General features: G+C 40.2%; 1 protein-coding gene across 2 annotated transcripts in view; it reads right to left on the minus strand.

The window, feature by feature from the left end:
- The window catches only part of LOC149159977 (uncharacterized), a 91,903-nt gene extending 73,465 nt beyond the window's left edge, over positions 1-18,438 (minus strand). Inside the window, exons 1-2 of one of the 2 annotated variants that reach the window (XM_089436597.1) lie at positions 17,745-18,438; positions 16,882-17,023 (exon numbers count right to left, since the gene is read on the minus strand). In XM_089436597.1, coding sequence (XP_089292723.1) covers positions 16,882-17,023; positions 17,745-17,942 — 340 coding nt within the window. In that variant the 5' untranslated portion in view covers positions 17,943-18,438. The remainder of the gene's footprint in view (positions 1-16,881; positions 17,024-17,744) is intronic. The other variant, XM_089436596.1, reaches the window with a different exon arrangement.
- Positions 18,439-19,495: the final 1,057 nt, after the last annotated feature.

A 19,495-nucleotide genomic window follows, 5' to 3' on the forward strand; every position in this document is an offset into this window, starting at 1 on the left:
AGAACAGTACCTAATAGGGCAAGGCCAAGGAGGAGGGAGTTGCTACCGAGGGTTTCTAGCCGAGAAATCCGGATCAATGGTGCGGCTGCACATACGATCAAAGTGGGGGGCATCTTGACATGGGCAAAAGGATTTCTAGGAGGAAAATTGGGACTCAAAGGGAGTCCAGAAGAGAACTTCCAGACAGGAAGTAGAGAGACTCAGCAGGAGTCGAACCAAGAACTTCCAAACTGGAAGTAGAGAGACTCAGCAAGAGTCGAACCGAGAACTTCCAGACGGGAAGTGGAGAGACTCAGCGGAAGTCGAACCGAGAACTTCCAAGTGGAAAGTATAGAGACTCGGAGGAGTCAACAGAGGAGACAGATGATCACTGTGCCATGAGTGCTCACACGCCACTTGAGCAAAAGTGGGGAGACATCGAGCTGTAGTCAGACAGACTACAAGCGATAAGGGGCAGGATCCTCAAGGTACCCAGCCTCTTGGATTATACCTGGCTATGGGAGCCCCGAAGAGGAGTAGCAGAACTGGCGGATGTCGGTAGAGACGGATGAGGATGTAGCGGCAGAGAAAGCTACAGTGCAGGATTCCCAGGACAGCGCAAGGCTAGCACGCTACAACATGCAAAAGGCACAGGAGTGTTGCACCAGTGCGGGATGGCACAGAGAGGTGTGCAACGGTGATAGATGCAGGGAGTTGTTGCAGCAGCACAGAGGTTAGAGAGGGAGCACTTGTCAGCGACAGAGGGAGCTTCAGCGTCGAGAGTGTCTCTAGCCTGACAAAGATGTCAGAGTTGGGGGATCAATTACTTACTTCTCAGTAACTGAGTTGCAGTGCAGTATTTAGCAGTGTCGATGCTATGGGCAGCATGATGAGAGGGGATGCAGTGCAGACACAGCAATGGCAGTGGCAGGACCATGGGCAGCAGCACGGATGCAGAGGAAGCTGTCGTACAGATGCAGCAGTGGCAGTGGCAAAGCTATGGGTAGTAGTATGAGATGCAGCAATACAGATGATGGGCAGCAAGCCTAGCATCAGGGACCAATCCCAGATGATCAGAGTAATACTCAATAAGGAGTATTGATAGAGCACAGTCCTCGCTAAGAGGGAGTGTTGATTTGGGGTAGCATCGGATGTGTTCTAGCCACGAAATTTGGTGGAGAGGCTAAGGCACATGAGATCTCCAATACCCAGAAAGGGTTTGGGAAGATTCTAAACAGTATTAAAATAATTAATATTTTTAATGGAGTCCCTAAGTCTAAACTTAGCGAAATTAGAATATTAATGTGAATTAATATAAAACTATGTTAGAATGGTCCAAAAGTCATGGATCAAGCTAGACCTAATCTTAGTCGTTGATTAGGGACTTAATCTCGGTCGTTGATTTGTCAACGAGAAAAGTATAAGAGGAGGCTTGAGGGTCACTTAGAGAACACACCAAGAGATCAAGATTTCGACTTTCTGGGGCTAAGTTTGCTGAGAAAGTTGAGAGAGTGATCAGAGTTGCAGCTGAGGGGCAGTGAATACAAAAGCAAAGAGGCAGAGATAGTGTCGGGAGGATCAACGCAGCAGCCAGGAAAGTTGACGCATAGAGCAGAAGCCAGAACTGCACAGCCAGAAAAGTTGGCGCAGAGGGTAGAAGCCAAAACTGCCGGGAACAGCGAGAACTGTCGGAACAATCGGGAAAGTTGACGCAGAGGGCAGAAGCCGAAACTGTCGGGACCGTCGGGAACTGCCGAAACTGCCGGGAAAGCAGACGCAGAGGACAAAAGCCAAAACTACCAAAACTGTCGGGAAAGCTGACGCAGAGGGCAAAAATCGGAACTACCGAGAAAGCTAACGCAGATGGCAAAAGAGGCTGACGCAGTCCCTAGAGGCTGATGCTGGGGTTTTTCGTGGGGCAGATTGGAGCTGAGGAGCTGCTAGAGTGTTTATCCGGGGTTTCAGCCGGAACATCTGTCTCAAATTGAGAGGTGCTACTACCGAGATTTTTCTCTGTTGAGTGAGCCGAATTTGGCATCTAGATTGTATTCTAAAACTACTTAATAAATCAAACCCTCAGATAGTTGCACTAGTTTTCCCGCATTGGGTTTCTCCGAGGACATTAGTCCAAAAATAATAATGTCATTTGTGTGCTTGTTTCTGTTTCCTTCAGTTGATGATCTGTAATGTGTTGAGCATGCACTAGTATTTATTTCCAGTATTTACATGGTAAATAACTTGTTAATTAACAAGACAAGTAGGTAGGAATAAAATTATAAATCAGCGAAGTGCATGGAGGGTTTCTAACTGTTAGACTTAGAAATTCCAACAGGAAAGATCCTACACATGGGGAAAGGATGAACCACATCCCACCGACATGTCAACCACTGAACATAGGGAAAGGTGCATCCTACATGTGGGGAAAAGATGAACCACGTCCCACCGACATGTTCACATGTGACAACCAACAAATGCCTATATGCATCTCTCACTAGGGTATCTACAAGAGAAGGTGAACCACGCATCCTACTCATATGCCATAGGAGAAGGTGAACCACTCATCCTATGCATATGTCATCAATAGTAGGAAAAGGTGAACCACTCACCCTGTACATAGCGCACGCCGCACCTATAGGGGAAGGTGAACCACTCACCCTATGGTTGCTCATATCTCCAAGAGGTACTTCAAGCCCCCAGGAATGCTCAAAGCTCAATGTCCAACTCAAGCGTGATTTCCACGACTCCCAGCCTCTCTTTGAAGATAATCTTGACTTTACCAAGAGGTTATGACAATAATCTGCTCATTCAGCCAACAATGATGGAGCTTGGTAGCTCTCTAATGTACCATATCAAAGTAAAGTGGTACCTAATACTTGGAGTTCTCATGGAACATTGATTCTCTGAAAAATGAATCCCACTCAAGAATATTGCAATATACAACAATGGTTATCAGCACATGCTTAAATAGCTTACTGAAGAGCTTCCTCAACCAACTTTCTTCATAATAAGCCATACTTGTTGCTATAAAGATTCAGATTCAATAGTGCTTTCAGAGCAACCGAATCAAGAGATATAGCACTAGATGTGCTCTTTCCATCCATCATACTGCCAACCGAGCCAGCATCAGAATATTCATGGAATCTTACATTTCAACAGTGTACCTCAAATTATAGATCGTAGAATCATAGAGATATCTCAATAAGCAGTTATCCAATATGTGAGGCTCATCCATAGATCAACTCAAAGTCTTCATAACGAGGCATATGACAGATAGGGTATTTATCTAGAACACCGGAGATCCCACAAGATATGCATATGTATACCAGAAGTTTCTTCATCAGATCTTTAAGTGCATGGACTAGTTCATCAAGGCTAGCTCAACTCCCTCTTACATTGATAAACGAGAGGGTCATCAATCAGATATCATCAATAGCTGCATCTTCAATTAACATGGCTCGACCATAACTTCCTCTAAATATAGGGAAAGTGACCTTGCCAAAAGAGCTCCTTAGGTCCATGTGCCAAAGTCATCAAACATAATAATACAGCTTCCATGCAGACTTTCAAGTAACAAGGATATATCAGAGTCATTGCCTTTATCAATAAACATTGGGCAAGAGTCATTGGGTCATAGTGCCAAAGATTCTATAGCTCCCTCTGAAGCCTTGTTTCACGTGATCATCTAGCTTTCAATCATTAGCTTCTCATGCAAGAGATGAGACTTTCCACGAGGCAACTGCAAGAGCAAACTTCTAGGAAGCTTCAGGTCAAAGAGGACTGAAGAATTGTCATGGTTCTTCTTTAATCGGGAGAAGAAATCCTCTCATGATTATTTCAACTCAGTGTCATGCACTTCTTCTCTTAGCTGAACTTCAAAAGCTTCAAGTGTTGTATCCCTTGCCAAAGACAGAAGGTGCTCCAATTTATTTTGTAGCTTCTTCATAGTAGTGGATAAAAGATAGACTATCAAGGTTTATATCTGTCTTGTTCACAACTTCATTTGTGAACAAGACTATAACAGAGTCATCGACTTACTGGGTCTGCAACATATCACTACTATTACTGGACATGTAACGAGCATAATGCTAGAACATAAATGATATTTAGCTGCATATGTTGAGATGTCATACATAGGTAGTGCCACACATAGTAGAACTGATGCTGCATATAACCAAGAGTCTTTACTGCACAGGGTTCTATCCTTGATAGCTACAGGTCTTCATGCTTTCAGGAAGACCCTAGCATTACCCCAAAATATCAACACTGTCAATTACTTATCAATAGGTAATAATCATGGTCCATACAGGCATTGTTCTGTTAACAAGGCTTCTCAGCACTGTTCCTGAAATAATTATATTAATATAAGTCCTGTAATAACAAACCCCTAGCTACATTTCCCTGTTCATGTTCAACCTGTGAAGCAAGATCTGACCCTAATCTGAATGTTACGGCCTCTGTCAAGTTCACTGTGACATTCTGCTGATGACGTGTATCAGTGATACAAACAACGACAAGAAGGGAACCTTTACTACTTATCAACACAAGTGATCATATTGTCATGACAACTCTTCAAGCAGTCAACCTGAATTTTAGTCACTGATTAACTTCAGAAAATGGACCTGAATCTGTTGTCACTGATATGCTGCAAATGGACGCTCTATTTAACAAGTTGATATATTTGCCTTTCGAATTCACTCCAAGAGATGTTTCATTTCAACCTGAGCTTTGAATTATTCCAGATTCCAGGAGAGAGGAGGCCAAATAGGTCTGTCAACCAAGAGCCATACACCATAATATGATAAGCTCTGTCACTGTTGAAGTAAGGGTTAGGGCAAGGCATCGTACAAGAGATGAGATGCTGCAAAACTCTAGTTAATTAAAAATAAAAACCCTTACAAAAGCTATTGTTCCGTGTGCTCAAACTTAAACGTCAAATTAATGTATTGAACCCTTATTACAGAATTTGGGCTGCCTTAAAACCCTAACAGATCAGACCTTAAGCATAGCCCAAGACTCTTTCATATCAAACAGAAAATTATAAAGTAGACAACTGTTTTGAAGAGAACTTTGAGATCCAAACAATGTGCCGAGATATCATCACAGGTTAGGGCTTGAAGAACACCAATAGGCCTGAAATTGCTTAAAGCTTTAATCATAAAAGAGTCATCAAATCAAACACTGCCAGGATTATATCAATGTTAGAGTTTGAGTTCCTCAAATCAAGCTTAGTTTGCTGCAGAAAAAGGCCACACAAGACCTCAGAGATAGCATCAAGCAGAAAGGTATTATTGCGTAAAAGCCAAATACCAAGCAATCAAAACATCTTCCTTTCTCCCTAGTCCCTTCACAGACTTTTGTACAAAGGTTGGCTCTAAACTGTGACAGATGTATGAGTGTATATATATATCCCCTAAAGACTGCTGCGGGAGTTAGTGTAATTTGGTTAACGTACAGACTTTAGATTTCACCCAGAATTGCTTCTTCGATCTGAAAGATTTCTCAGAATGTATGCCGCAAAGGATAATTTATGCCTCGGAGGGTAATCAAGGTCACATAGATCAATCCTTATACTCAGAAATATCAACGAACTATACAAAGGTATAGGTCTTGAATAGAATATGACAGCCCTCATCAAAGATCCAACGCAGATGTTCAAAAATAGAAATGAAACTAGAGGATAGTCTTCAAAACACCCTTCATATCCCCTTAAAGACTGTCACCTTAATTTCCAGCGAAACCAAACAAAAGTGCTTTAAAAATAAACAGAAATTCTCCTCAAGTCACACGGTCACTGGGTATGCTTCTATCTTTTGATGTGATGAAGCCATCTTAGTGATTGCATTTTCTCTTGCTTGGGCTTGTCCTCACCTTAGCTCTGACACCATGTTAATTTTAGGTTAACATATTCTTGGCTTAAGACAGGTACTTCAAATTCCATATTAACCCATTTGTTAGTCCTTTTCATTTCTATTAGCAATCACATGAATCATTATCACATTGATAGTGATTTAAGAAAGAACATAAACAATCGAAGCAAAAGACAAGCCAAGACAAGAGAACACCAGAATATGGCTCAAGCCAAGGAAAAACCCCAACATGGGGAAAACCCTTTATCAATTCTTCTTATTATTAATATCAAATGTTCAGCAGAGAGAGAGTACAATAAGAATGACTTGCAAATTGACAATTTAATAACATGGACCTTAGAGAAGACAATGACCCAACCAATCTGCTATTCTGATCACTGGTTAGGGTTTGCTATCAGCCTGCTGTAGCCCTCTTTAATCACTGTGGTTTTGCCTTCAATCATTTCTGTTCCTCTTCGCTGCCAACATAGGCTAGTAATTAGCCCTCCAGCATGTCATCCACCTACCTGAGCAGGAGAAACAGGCCTATGGCCTATTCTGTAGCCCAGAATTGCCTCTCGGCCCTCTTATTCCAAGTCAACCAGACCCGCAGCCCACCTGTGTCTCCACACAAAGAATGCGGCCGGCTGTTGGAGAGTTCCTCACCCAAGGATCATACCAAACCACCACCCAGAACAGTCCTTAAGCCTGCGGCTAGCAGCCTGCTCCTAACTCGGACCTGTGGAAGACAAATTCACCAAAGAACAGACCCAAACAATTCATCCTCCAAGCTTCTCCAATCTGTGGCTGCCTCAGAAGTATTACCCAAGAGAAGAAAAATTACTTTTTAGGTGTGTGAAATAAGGTTGGAGGACTCTTCCTTTTATAGAAGATGGAGAGGGGTTCCACTAGATTATTTTACCCCAAGCAGACCTTGTCAATTTGCACATGTGAGGGCTTTAATTCGAAAACACATTTCTCCTTGACCAAATTTGATGATCTTTAGGTCGATTTTGGTCCTCTCGAAAAGAGGAATTTAATGCAATAATTATCTCCATCAAATGAGCTGTCCAAAGTGGAATTTGGCCCTAGTTGCCAATTTTAACAGGTCTATTACATGATGACAAGGACTGACACATGACACAACCCTAGAAGCACTCAATGGGTGCTTAGACTAGAAACATAATAAATAGGACATGAAAAAATAATTTTCTTTTTATCTTTACAATAATTTTTCTTTTCTTCTTTTACAAATACATATAAATTTCATCATGTCATGAGCCATACAACAATTATGAATACCAATACTAGTTACATTTTCAACACTAAGACTACGAGAATATAGGAAATTTGACTTTTTGTTGGCTTGTTGGGGCCTAACTCAGGTTCAGAGGTGATTTAGCCAAACAAATCTCGGTAACTACTAGCCCTTTTGGCAACAGTCCGCGGAGCACGGACTGAGATCTCACCCGAAGTAATATGGGAGGGTGCTAGAACCAGGTTTCCGCACCCTAGGGATGTCTTGATGATTTTCGGTTCGACCCTTTGCACGCGTTGCTTCGCGCAGCTATCTATCCCTTGCAACCGTGAAGTTGCCTTTGCACAGCTCTATTTGTAGCATGAAGAGAGCATTACCCTGATTCCTTATACTTACTGCAGTATTATTATAGTACTTAACTTATCTGTGTGAGCCTAGTATTCTTATTTATCATTCAACATTCATATAAGTGCGCGCAATCATCAAACAGTATAAATGCATAAAAGTAAGAGGAAACCCAGATACACAGTATTTAGAATCAACCTTATCTTTATTAAGTCTTCCTTCAATTACAATCTCAACTCCACCCTACGCACTCAGCTGCAGGGGTCCGCACACTCAGTGGCAGACTCTACTAGGCCTTTGCGCACTCAACTGCAGAGCCTCTTTCTACTACTACAACCCAATATGCTTAGACTCTTCTTCTATCCATGAACCATTCCTACTCTACTCCCTCTATCTTCTGCTCTTACAATTTAGAGCCTCGCTCTATTTATACAATCCCATGGTCCGGTAGGCCGACATTACATCATACTATTTTACATAACTTAGGGCGGACTACCCTATGACTCAATCATATTTTTCGCACTCCACGCCCGCAATTCGCGGAGTCTTACAAAACCTTTGACCAAAACTTGGGCTTTGAGCCCCAAAAACATGCTGTGGGGGGATTCCATGCCCAACACTTTCACTTGTATGTATTTAAGTGAAATTATAAGATGATATTATTTCCCACTTTTACTAAGCTGTTACTATAAGTTGTCTTGAACTACTTCTCGCATGTTCACACCTAACCTATGCAAGAAGCTTTTGCTCAAGCTATATTTCTCGATAGGAGGAATGCTTGCATGCCTCAATTCATCTCTTGTAGAGGCATACTTCACTTGGCCCATCTACCCATGCAAGAAAGGTACATTAGGATTAGGGTTAGGGTTTGAACATTTTAGTTAAGGCATCATTGAGCATGTGTCCATATTCATTGTACCTTTTCTTCTTCTTAGTCTATTAAGAAGTAGGGCACACCATTACAGTGGTTCAAGAGTTTTTGTTTTTGAGCTATTGCATTTAGTTTAATGTTTCCGGATTTAATATAAAACCATTGAAGTTGTTTTAAGAGTTCATATTTTTTCATGTTTGTTGTTCATAATATCGGCAGTATGTGTTTGTAGGTTAGTGTATTTTGTAGCTTTAATTTTGATTGGTGTTCAGTTCTAGCTATCTAAGGTTTTACATTAAATTCCTGGGTGCAGAATCTGTTTCCCATCGTCTGATTTTTTACAAAGAAAAAAGGTAAAAAAGCTGGTCAACTAAAAAATACATAAAAATTATTATTTTGAAAAAAATATATATTCATGTACACAAATGTAAATCCAAACCATTAGACACCAAATATGCAAAGGTTCTCATGTATATAGCACCTATGGGTGAACATAGCAAAATGGCACCAAGTGCAATACATATCTGAACCAATATACATAAAGCATTGAGGCTCTGAATGGCTGCTAGAGTCCAAACATAATTGCAATGTTCCCTATGGATTAATTGCCCAGGGGAGACAAATTAGCCTATCCAACCCTATAGGATATAGTCACTGATAAAGGGGGAAACCCATTATCCAATGTTTTGAGGCAACATTGGTTAAATTTTGAAGTAGCTATGGAAACAAGCCCAAATTGGGGATTGCACATGAACCCCTCACATTAGATCAAGGAGGAGAAAACCCCATGAGAAATCTATAAATAAAGGATAGTTGGAATGAGTTTGGATCATCAATTTGGAATTGCATTGCCTCTATTTTTCTTGAGCTTGAGGCTCTGAGGGTTTTAAGAGCCCTTCTTGATTAGTTTTGGTGGAGGTGATCCCACCCTAGCTAATCCCCTGTCTAGTTTCGGTGGAGGTGATCCCACCCTGGCTAAACTATTTCTGTCCTATTACAACTTATTTCTCTTGTAGAAGCTCAGTTTATGTTCTGGTTAGTAGGTAAGGAGTTATGTGGTTAATTCATTAGTCAACAGACTCAGTCTTCAAGGACCAGCGGAGGCCTATTCCTGAGAAACCCTCTCGAATCTCCCTTAAAGCTGACAGCAAGTTCTGAGGCAGCAAGACACATCTACAGTCCGAGGGCTGCAGACTATTGGCCACAGGGCCGCAGGGCAGAGGGCATGAGATCCTGATTTTGGCAACAAATCATAAACAGGGTCACCATCAAACCTCAGCTTCGGATTTGGAACAGCGGACCAGTCCGGGCAAAGGAGTCTGACCATAGCAGTGAACAATAAGCAAGCGGGTATGGAAAGGAAGTCTGTCAGGGCAGCGATATACCTAGCCCAGTTAGAGCAACACCAGTGTAACAGAATTCTTAGCCAATTATTTTGTGAGTTGATTAAAGTTGTATGGGATCAGTTGTTAATTGAAGTTGATGATTTATGTTGTTGTAGGGTAATAGTAGCAACTGCTGAATTGGCTAGGATTAACTTGTGACTACATTATCAGTACTAAAAGGATCACTACTGTCAGGTTATAACAACACTAGTAAACGGTTGTGGAACCAATAAAGGTTACTAAATTTTTAATTATGTTTATCTATAGCTTAGTTACAATTGATGCATTATGTGGATGGTACTTCTCACTACTGCATTTTTTAATCATCATTGTGGAAAGTTGTAAGGACTCTTGTGATTTTTTAATCATCATTGTGGAAAGTTGTAAGGACTCTTGCGACATTAGTGCAATATTTTTCCATGCTTGAAACCCTAAGGGTGGAAAAATCCCCTTGGGATACTAGAGTAGCATCAGAGCTGGCTCACCCTGCTAACCTGTGAGAAATTGGGTTAATGTCACTAACCAAGATCTTCAGGGAAGGTTTCAATGGAGGATTGGCAAAAGCAAACATATGAAAAAACCAGGCAAACTATAGCTGCTTAAATGCAGCAGAACCAACAATTGATAAATCAGCTTCTGGTCACTACATCACAACATGGAACCAAGCCATTTGGCACTCTTCAGGCAATGCCTTAGATGACTATTGGTCAAATAGGGCAGCCTTCTCCTTTTGTTCAATATGGAATATCTAGTCTGGCCGTTGATGAAAAACCTATGCAAGTCAGGGCAACACTTCTGTTGACTCCAAAGGCAAATGCCAAGATGACATCACCCAAAGCACTTGATCAACAAGCAGGGTCAATTAATGCCCCACAAAAAACCCTTAAGTTGAGGGATAACATTCATCTACTTAAGCACAGTAATAATCAGCTGGATACTACAAGAAATATGGATTATGAGGCCCTGCGTGTGAGGATAAAGGAAATTGTGTCACAACATGCAAAACAGCTACAGAAAAAATAAGAAGAGAAAACAGAAAAGCAGAAGGCAAAAACTTTTGCAAAATTGAAATAGTTGAACAGAAGGGCTCTTGCAAAATTGGGAGAGTTGAACAGAAGAGCTGCAACATCTCAGGAGGAGGAAAGTCCTAAAGGTGAAACTATATCTAGTGGTTCGAGTGGTGTAGACAAGAAGTATGAGGAAGTTGGAATTGAAGGCACAAGTATCCTTCAGACTCCAGGCCAAGTGGTTGATCAAGAACTTCAAATTCAAATGGCTATTTTAGAGAGTTATCTGAAGGTATCCAGAAATGGCGGCCACTCCCAAACTCATTCAAGTTCACCCACCAATGTTGAACATCAAATCCCTCCATATCAAGAGACTTCTGGGCCAAAATCTGACACTACAGATGATTCAGACATTACAGAAATTGGAGTTGAGTTATGTATGGGTGGAGATCAGACATGTTCAGTTCCTTATGAACTCCTTGACTTACCAGACTTGAAGCAAATTTTGTATTTGGAAACATGGAATATTTGTTTGACGGAGGAGGATAGGTACAATATTACAATACCTTCCTAACATGGACCAGCAAACATTCCACCTAACTCTTAACTTTAAGCAACTGCTTGGAGAAGAAACATGGAATTTTATCAGTCTTCTGGCAAAGTTCTTTGATAGACTTAAAAGTGGGTTGTGCCCCCCTGAAGTATCTCGTTACATGGAAAGATCGCTGTACTTGCAAAGGAAGTTGCATTACTATTCATTGAAGAATTATCACAATAATATCGTGAATAACTTTATGGAGATGCATAAGATCTGGAAAAGTTGTCTTCTAGGGGCAGGTGTAGAAGAAAGGCTTAGAATTTGGTACTCCAGCAAATATCAGAAGAAATTTTTACAAGCTGAACCTCAGGATCCCCTTCTGTATTCAAAGCATCAATTTGAATCCTCAAGGATGGGTAAGGCTCAGTGACCACCCTCATAGCCAAAGCAAAAGGGCTACATCCTTTAAAAGTCAAGGTGTGACTGAGTTTGTCTACATCCCCTTATCCAAAAAAGAATCTAACTACTGCAAAAATTGTCGGTAAAGGTGTACTGAAGTTAAAGGCACCCACTAAGGGTCCTTTTCCATCCCAAATCAGCACTGGAAAGCCGGAATCCAAGGAAATCTAGAAAATAGAAAAGGGGACCCTAAGGGAGTTTGGAAACAGTTTCCAAGGGGTATCCTAAGGAATGAACAATCCCAAATGAAGCAAGATAATACTCCTTTGAGCAAAATTCAAGGCTATGAAACAACATCTAGACTGCCCCTTTATCCTCAAGCTATGAGTCGATGGGAAGGGGTCAGCCTTATTGGAGAAGCTTATGTTGGCCTACCTAAAAGCAAATATAGGAGGATAAAACACATTTCTGAAAAACCAGACAGTGCAAGAGTGCACCAAGGATTCAAATACCCCTACAGTAAAGTCCCAGATAAAATTATTTTAGCATATGACAAGAAGACAAAAAAAAAGGGCCAACCAATGTTTAACAACATGGGTGTGCACATGCATTCATGGCCTGGGCAAGATGGTCGAAATTTTGAGGAGGATGAGAATTTTGTAGCAGAAAAAAGGTTGGACTATGCCCCCTCAATGAGGGCAGACAGAAAGGAATGCATAAATGATGAAAATAACAAGGATAAAGTGCCTAAAATGAGTGAGACAGAACCACAATATGATTGCAAGCAAATGTTTAATCCTAATTCAGTCACAGAACATAGAGAACCCGAGTATATGCAGAATCAGTATATTAGTTTAAGTTGTCCAGTGAATGCTTTTGAATCTAAATCAAAATCAATCTTGAAGAATTAGAAGCTGATCAACTCAAACATAATACAAGAACATACTATCACGACATGGCTTCAAGTGGACAGGAGTCAGAAGAGGCAGAGATCAAAGAACATGCTCCAGCATCTCAGACTGATCAAATATCTAAATTGGATAAGACTGATTTAAATTTGCATGACCAGCAGATGGTGAATGAATACTTTTTAGGACCTGAAAATGTGCAGAGTCAGTATATTAGTTCATGTTCTACTTCCAAAGACGTTAAATCTGAACACACAACCAATTCTGAATTATTAGAAGCTGCTCAGTGTAAACAGAATCCGACATCAGTTGATGCTATTCAAATTCAATATGGTGAAGGGTCTATATAAATTGTGTCAAACACGCCATTGGAGGAGAAACAACAATTTAAAATAATGCCAGACAAGGAACAAGTGAATCATGTAGCCACGGAGAGTCATCAAAGCAGTTTCAATCCAACCCCTGTTGGATTAGAATTGATGCCTAGGAGTAAATTTAAAGAATTAGAAGCTGAAGGTCCCGAACAAAAAGGGAAAGAATATCATCAGCCTATCCAAATGGTGGGTGATCAGGAACCTGAGGAACAGGTAAAGGAAGGGAACCCCTTGGTTTCCCATGGGAGGAAGTGCTCCAATCCAGTGAGACTGATCCAAGTATGGCAGAGAAGGGAAATCATATAGTAATCTCACTTCCTGAAGTATCCATGAAGCTTGAAGATTTGAAGAATGAAAGCATTATTGATAGTTCTGTCTCCTGTGAGCTCAAAACTGAGCCTACAGCCAATCTAGAAGACATAGAAGATGAGCATGAACATCCAAGGGCAAACTAGGAAATGAGGGCAATGAAGCTGACAGACATTGCACTGGTAGAACTGAAAGTGATGAAAGCCGTGTAGGATATGTATGGGTGAAAAGTTTGATGAAAGGGAAAATTATGCAGCACCTGAACATGCAATTGCTTGAGGACAAGCAATGTTGGGAAGGTGGGGACTGTAATGTTCCCTATGGAATAAATGCCCAAGGGAGGACAAATTAGCTTATCCAACCCCGTACGGTATAGTTGATAAAGGGAGAAACCCATTATCCATTGTTTTGGGGCAACATTGGGTAAATTTTGGGGTAGTTGGGGGAAAAAAGCCCAAATTGGGGGTTGCACATGAACCCCACACATCAGGTTAAGGAGGAGGAAACCCCATGAGAAAATCTATAAATAAAAGAGAGTTGGAATCATTTTGGATCATCGATTTGGAATTGAATTGTCTCTGTTTTTCTTGAGACTGAGGCTCTGGGGATTTTAAAACCCCTTCTTGATTAGTTTCAGTGGAGATGATCCCACCCTAGCTAATCTCCTGTCTAGTTTCGGTCAAGGTGATCCCACCCTAGCTAGACTCCTTTTCTGTCATGTTACAACTTATTTCTCTTGTAGCAGCTCGGCTTATGTTCAGGTTAGCAGGGAAGGAGTTCTTTGGTTAATTCACTAGTCAATAGACTCAGTCTTCAAGGGTCAGCAGAGGCCTGAGAAACCCTCATCTAGGGTCCAAGGGCCACAAGCAGGGCTGCAGGTCCCACTTCTGGCAGTGAATCATAAACAGGCTCATCATCATACCTCAACTTCGGATTTGGAATAGCAGGCCAGTCAGGGCAGAGGAGTCTGATCAGAGCAGTGAACAATAAGCAAGTGGGTCTCGAAAGGAAGTCTGTCAGGGAAGCAAGATACCCAGCCCAGTTAGGGCAACACTAGTATAACAGAATTCTTAGCCAATTATTCTGTGAATTGATTAAAGTTGTGTGGGATCAGTTGTTAATTGAAGTTGATGATTTATGGTGCTGTAGGGTAATAGTAGCAACTGCTGAATTGGGTAGCATTAACTTGTGACTACATTATCAGTACTAAAAGGATCAATACTGTCAGGGTGTAACAGCCCTAGTAAACGGTTGTGGAACCAATAAAGGTTACTGAATTTTTAATTATCTTTATCTATAGTTTAGTTACAATTGATGCATTCTATGGATGGTACTTCTCACTACTGCATTTTTTAATCATCATTGTGGAAAGTTGTAAGGATTCTTGTGACATTAGTGCAATATTTTTCCATGTTTGAAACCCTAAGGGCAGAAAAATCCCCTTGGGATACCACAATAATCATCCTACAGTCTACATTCAAATCACACAACATAATTATCCAAATCTAGATCGTCTACATTCTCCACATGGGCATGCTCAGAATCTTGACTCAAGACCCCTGGTCCAACACCAATGTTTGTACCCTGTGGCAAAGAGGCTGCAAGACAATCCAGGATAAGTCCATCCATCCTGTGGCAGTGGAAGTGGCTGCAAGATAATCCAGGAAAAGTCCATCCAAGATAAAGGAGGGCATCAGTGAATAGATGAAAATTGGGTATTATGGTAGTTGTGGCATTTTTGTTTTTTGTTTTTTTTTTCATCTTTCACTTTTTTTGGAGGTGGAGCTGCATCAGTACATAACCAGTCAAACCAGCTGGTTTTGTCCTAAACCAAACAGTTCAGGTCCCAAACGAAACTGGTTTAGTTGACCTGCTCCAACCAGAAACCCACAAATCACTCTAAAAATGCCTATGCATGTCTGGTTCATCTGGTTCTGGTAACCAAGCTACACAGAACGGTTCAGGTTATTCAACAAAAACGTCTACATTGGACCAATTTAAACCAGATTCAAGTCAATTCCGAAATTAGTAGTTTATCTCACCATAGTGAAGAAGTTGGAGAACTGATACAACACCCACGAGTCTGTGCTGTAGATACTAACTACCATTCAACGAATCCAGAGCAAACAAACGTGGGTCACATTATTTGAAGTTTGTGGTAGATTGCTACTTGCTTGTGGGAAGTTTTGAGAATTCTAGTCTGCTGCGGATTGCTAGTTACTCGTCAGAGTTAGACAAAACAAGAGAGGCTGGCATTCAAGTTTGCCAATTCATGTAGGATCTCTCAGAGTATCTTGTACATAGAACTGGGAATTCTGCTTCACTGCTTGACAGAAGTCATTCTAGTGGCAGCTTGGGCAAACTCTCTTCCAAGTCAGTTGAAAAGCTATTATAATTAAATTACTTCTACATATTTTGAAATGCAAGGTTCAAAGGGATCTACCGTCTTTCATATAATCAACATCTAGAGGCATAGGTATTGAGAAAGAAACTCCAAACGTACTCAAATTCACAAAAAAACTGTCAATTCACAAGGGACTGGTTCCAAAACGATAGAAATACATTGCCATTCGGCATAGGTTAGGAGAACAAGCCAAGAATACATACTGAACTGCAGAACCTCGTTGAAAGCTTTAGAGAAGACTTCGCAAATAAACTTGAGGACAGGGACACGGAGATTCTTCTTTACAAGAATATCTGGAATGAATCTGAACCGGCATTGGAACTGTGAAATTAAGTACATTTAAACCGATCTCGATTCTTGAGGCATTGAACAATTTGACAGTTTCGGAAGGGATTGGAATGGACATCCCACAGTGAGAGCGTGGGACTTGAATGACTAACACGCACCAAGTTATGTTTGAGACCTGAGTTTTGGCCAGCTCAAAATCAGAATCATTTGACATGATGATGGCTGGCCAATCCAGCAAGTGCATACTGGATTGTCCCCAACAGCTGAAAAGTCGCTACTAGCAAGAACCAACTTGGTGCCTTCCCCACATCCCAGCTAAAGCAAAAACCAGTCCCAGATGACAACCAGTGAAAGAATGTGAACGCAACATTAGGGAACCAAATGCAGAATAGAACGTTGATCAAAATGCTAACGTGGACTGTTCCTTCTAATCTGTTTACATTTTAAACCTTCTTGCACTGGTAAGTTAGCATTTTTTTTGTCTGTTAGTTTATGTGAGTCCCAAGATGACTGGCACTGGCACGACTAACCTGTGGTTTGTGTAGCTGCAACCCAGGGGCATCTAAGCCATCAAAATCACCCGGGGATCGCACCCTTAGCATGGCTAGATTTTTGCCCACGGAGTTTCGAACCGGTGACTTTTACAGCATGAAATGCCTTAATAGAACATCCTCTCACCATCTGCTCTACACCCAGTGGGTTGTGGTAAGCTAGCATTTTGGATGAACACGTGAGTTTTGTTTAGTTGATTGCACTATAGTCATGAGACTAGTTTTGGTTTTCCAGTATTTTAAAGTTGTTTCTGTTAGTCTAACAGTCCTTAGCCATGTTTTATGTTGTGCACAATCTGTAGAACTTTCGTTTTGGACAGCCAGCTGATGACATTGTATGTATTACCTTTCTCCCTTTCGAATATAAATGAAGAAAACATAGTATCGGGAGAACTATATGAAAAACAAAAGTTGGGAACTTGCCTTTCGTAGATTTCGAATCCATTCCAAATCTAAGTGTGACGAAGCAGTACTGCTTTTGTGCGAATCTTGTGAAAGGCTCTTGGCATCAGTAATGGAGGTGGCTGGGTCACGTGTATTGCACCAGAAAAATCGCCATTTCTGCCAAGCCATAATAAGAATGTTAAGTTCGTGGAGATAGGATACCTTATATTATTCAGCAAGAAGGAAAACAAATCCAACAAAATGTGCTTTTTGTTACTGTGCTTGGTACATAACATCATAGAGAAGAACATCGTTACAGATGATAAATTATCAGAGAAAAAATAAGGGTTCCCGACACCAAATTCTAACAGCAATTGATATAGTGAATGGGGCATTCGTTCACAGGTGAGACCAACAAAAGTGTCAAGCAAAGGTTCAGCCTAACCCATATGGCATGAGTTTCCAAAGGATCAAGTCGGGTGCAACTCCCTGTTGTAATATTTATTCCTCAAACTTGGCACCTGAGCCAACGGAAGTCTGTTCTTTGCGGTGAGGCCACTTGGCGAGGGATCTAAGAATGGATAAAACTTATTAAAATTAAATTGTAAATCTAAAAATAAAAATTAAAAAGAGCAACCTCAATTTTGCTACCCGCCTCGAAAAACATGCTACAAGAACAAGACCTGAGCCCTACAGTCACTGAATGAACAAACTTATTATTTAAACCAAATGCCCCATTGCACTTCACAAGACCTGAGGTTTCCAGTTACTGGTTTAACAACCTTATTATGACACAAAATGCCCCCATTGCAATTCTTTTGAAGATATGCCAATGTTTGTAAAGTTGCCAAAACAAAATTTATTTGAATTTTAAAAAGAAGAGGGTCTGCAAGTCTACCTGTCTTATTTTGGGAGGAGAACCATCTTTCTGCCACCAGCTAACAGGGCAAAAGGGTCTTCGAAGCAACCTCTGTTTTTGAATTACAACAAAATTTGCCCGCAATTTAACACTGGAATCCTTGGTTGAACGATGCAGAATCGCAGGCGGAGGGGACACCCAGGACTGCCCACATAGGTATTGGGACAGATTTGCCATTGGGTAGATAGATCCCCACTGGCAAAAGCCCGATTCAAACCAGGTGTCAAAAGTTCACCATCACTCCAAAACTCGCAATGGTAATTGAAATTAGGAGCCAGAAGCTAGCATGGCTGCACAAAACACTTATCACAAGGGATAACTACATTGCATAATCCTGTGAATACCCATAAACCCCAGCGCCCCAAAACAGAGAAAGCAGTGCTCGCAATAGTAAATTAATCAAGGCCTCTCCCCTGAGAGATCAGATTGATCAGAAGCTCAACAAATTTCATGAACTTAAAAACACGTTCAGAAAACCTCTGAAAGATGCTTCAGGAGGCTCAAAACGTTTCAGACTATAGTAGACAACGTTCCAAACGCTGGAAGAAGTCTGTGCTAAACAGTTCTTTCCAAAAAAACTAATATAGATCTGAAACCTTGAGATATTAACCACAAAGCAATGGATTTGAAGAATAATAATAATAACGTGTTTCACAAATGTTTTTTCATATTTTTTTGCATTGGTGTCAAGAAGGGTGAAGAGTGTGGTAATTTATATTAAAGAGTTTTGTATTTTATTTTATTTTCATTTTCCTTGGTGTTAAGAAGGGCGAAGACCATTGTATTTATTTTTTTCCATTTGTGTTAATAAGGGCGAAGAGTGTGGAATCGGTGGAAGTTTGATGTGTTTTGATTTATTAAAAATAAAAGATAAAATGAATGTGGTTTAGTGATGGTGATAATAAACATTTGATGTTTAAAGCTGTGGAGCTTGAAATGTTGAATATATATATATATGTATGAGATTATATTAAAAATGTAGTAAGTGTAAATGGATTTTTTTTTGTGTAATTAGATTGATTTTGGGATAGTTTAATTTCTCAAAAATAGTTTTCATTTTTAATTTCTCTCCATTAAGTTTGAACATAAGACATAGTAGGGACTAAACTCCACTCAAATCAAATGATCTAGGCGTCGCAATCATTAAGAAATCATTTTTATTTTTTATTTTTTATATGAGATATAAAAAATTTCTCATGAAAAAAATTATAATATATAGTTTAATATAGGTTTATCAAAAATTATTATTAAAAATATTATACAAATGAGAGGGGTGGTAAGAGCTCAGCTTCTTCGAACATAAGAAAAAAAGTTAATGGGCCAAGACTTAGAGGCATTTAGCGAGAGTGAAATTTTGCCCCCCTTATGGACCACCAACAGGTAGTTCCAAGTGGCGTGGTTTTTCTTGGATAATGGTGATGAGTCAACTTGTATTTGCAGATAGTAATGAATAATGGTTGTCTCCATGGTTGGTTTCACAACTATGTTATAATAGATTTTCCCAATATATTAAAAATGAAAAAAGTAGTAAGTATAAAAAAATTATCTTTGTTTTTTGAATATTCAAAAAATTATGATTTTAAAAAATAATTAATAATAAAGAAAAATCCTAGCTCTTTATCAAATTTCACTGATAAACTAAAAAAAAAACAAGATTAATAATTGTCATACAACATAGACCCTACCTCTACCGCTAATTAATTTATTCTCCCCACACAAAGCTTTCGGCA

Source organism: Pinus tabuliformis, chromosome 5_2 (assembly GCF_031772625.1).
Source record: "Pinus tabuliformis cultivar Carrire ecotype Pingquan chromosome 5_2, CPIR1, whole genome shotgun sequence".
Lineage (NCBI taxonomy): Eukaryota > Viridiplantae > Streptophyta > Pinopsida > Pinales > Pinaceae > Pinus > Pinus tabuliformis.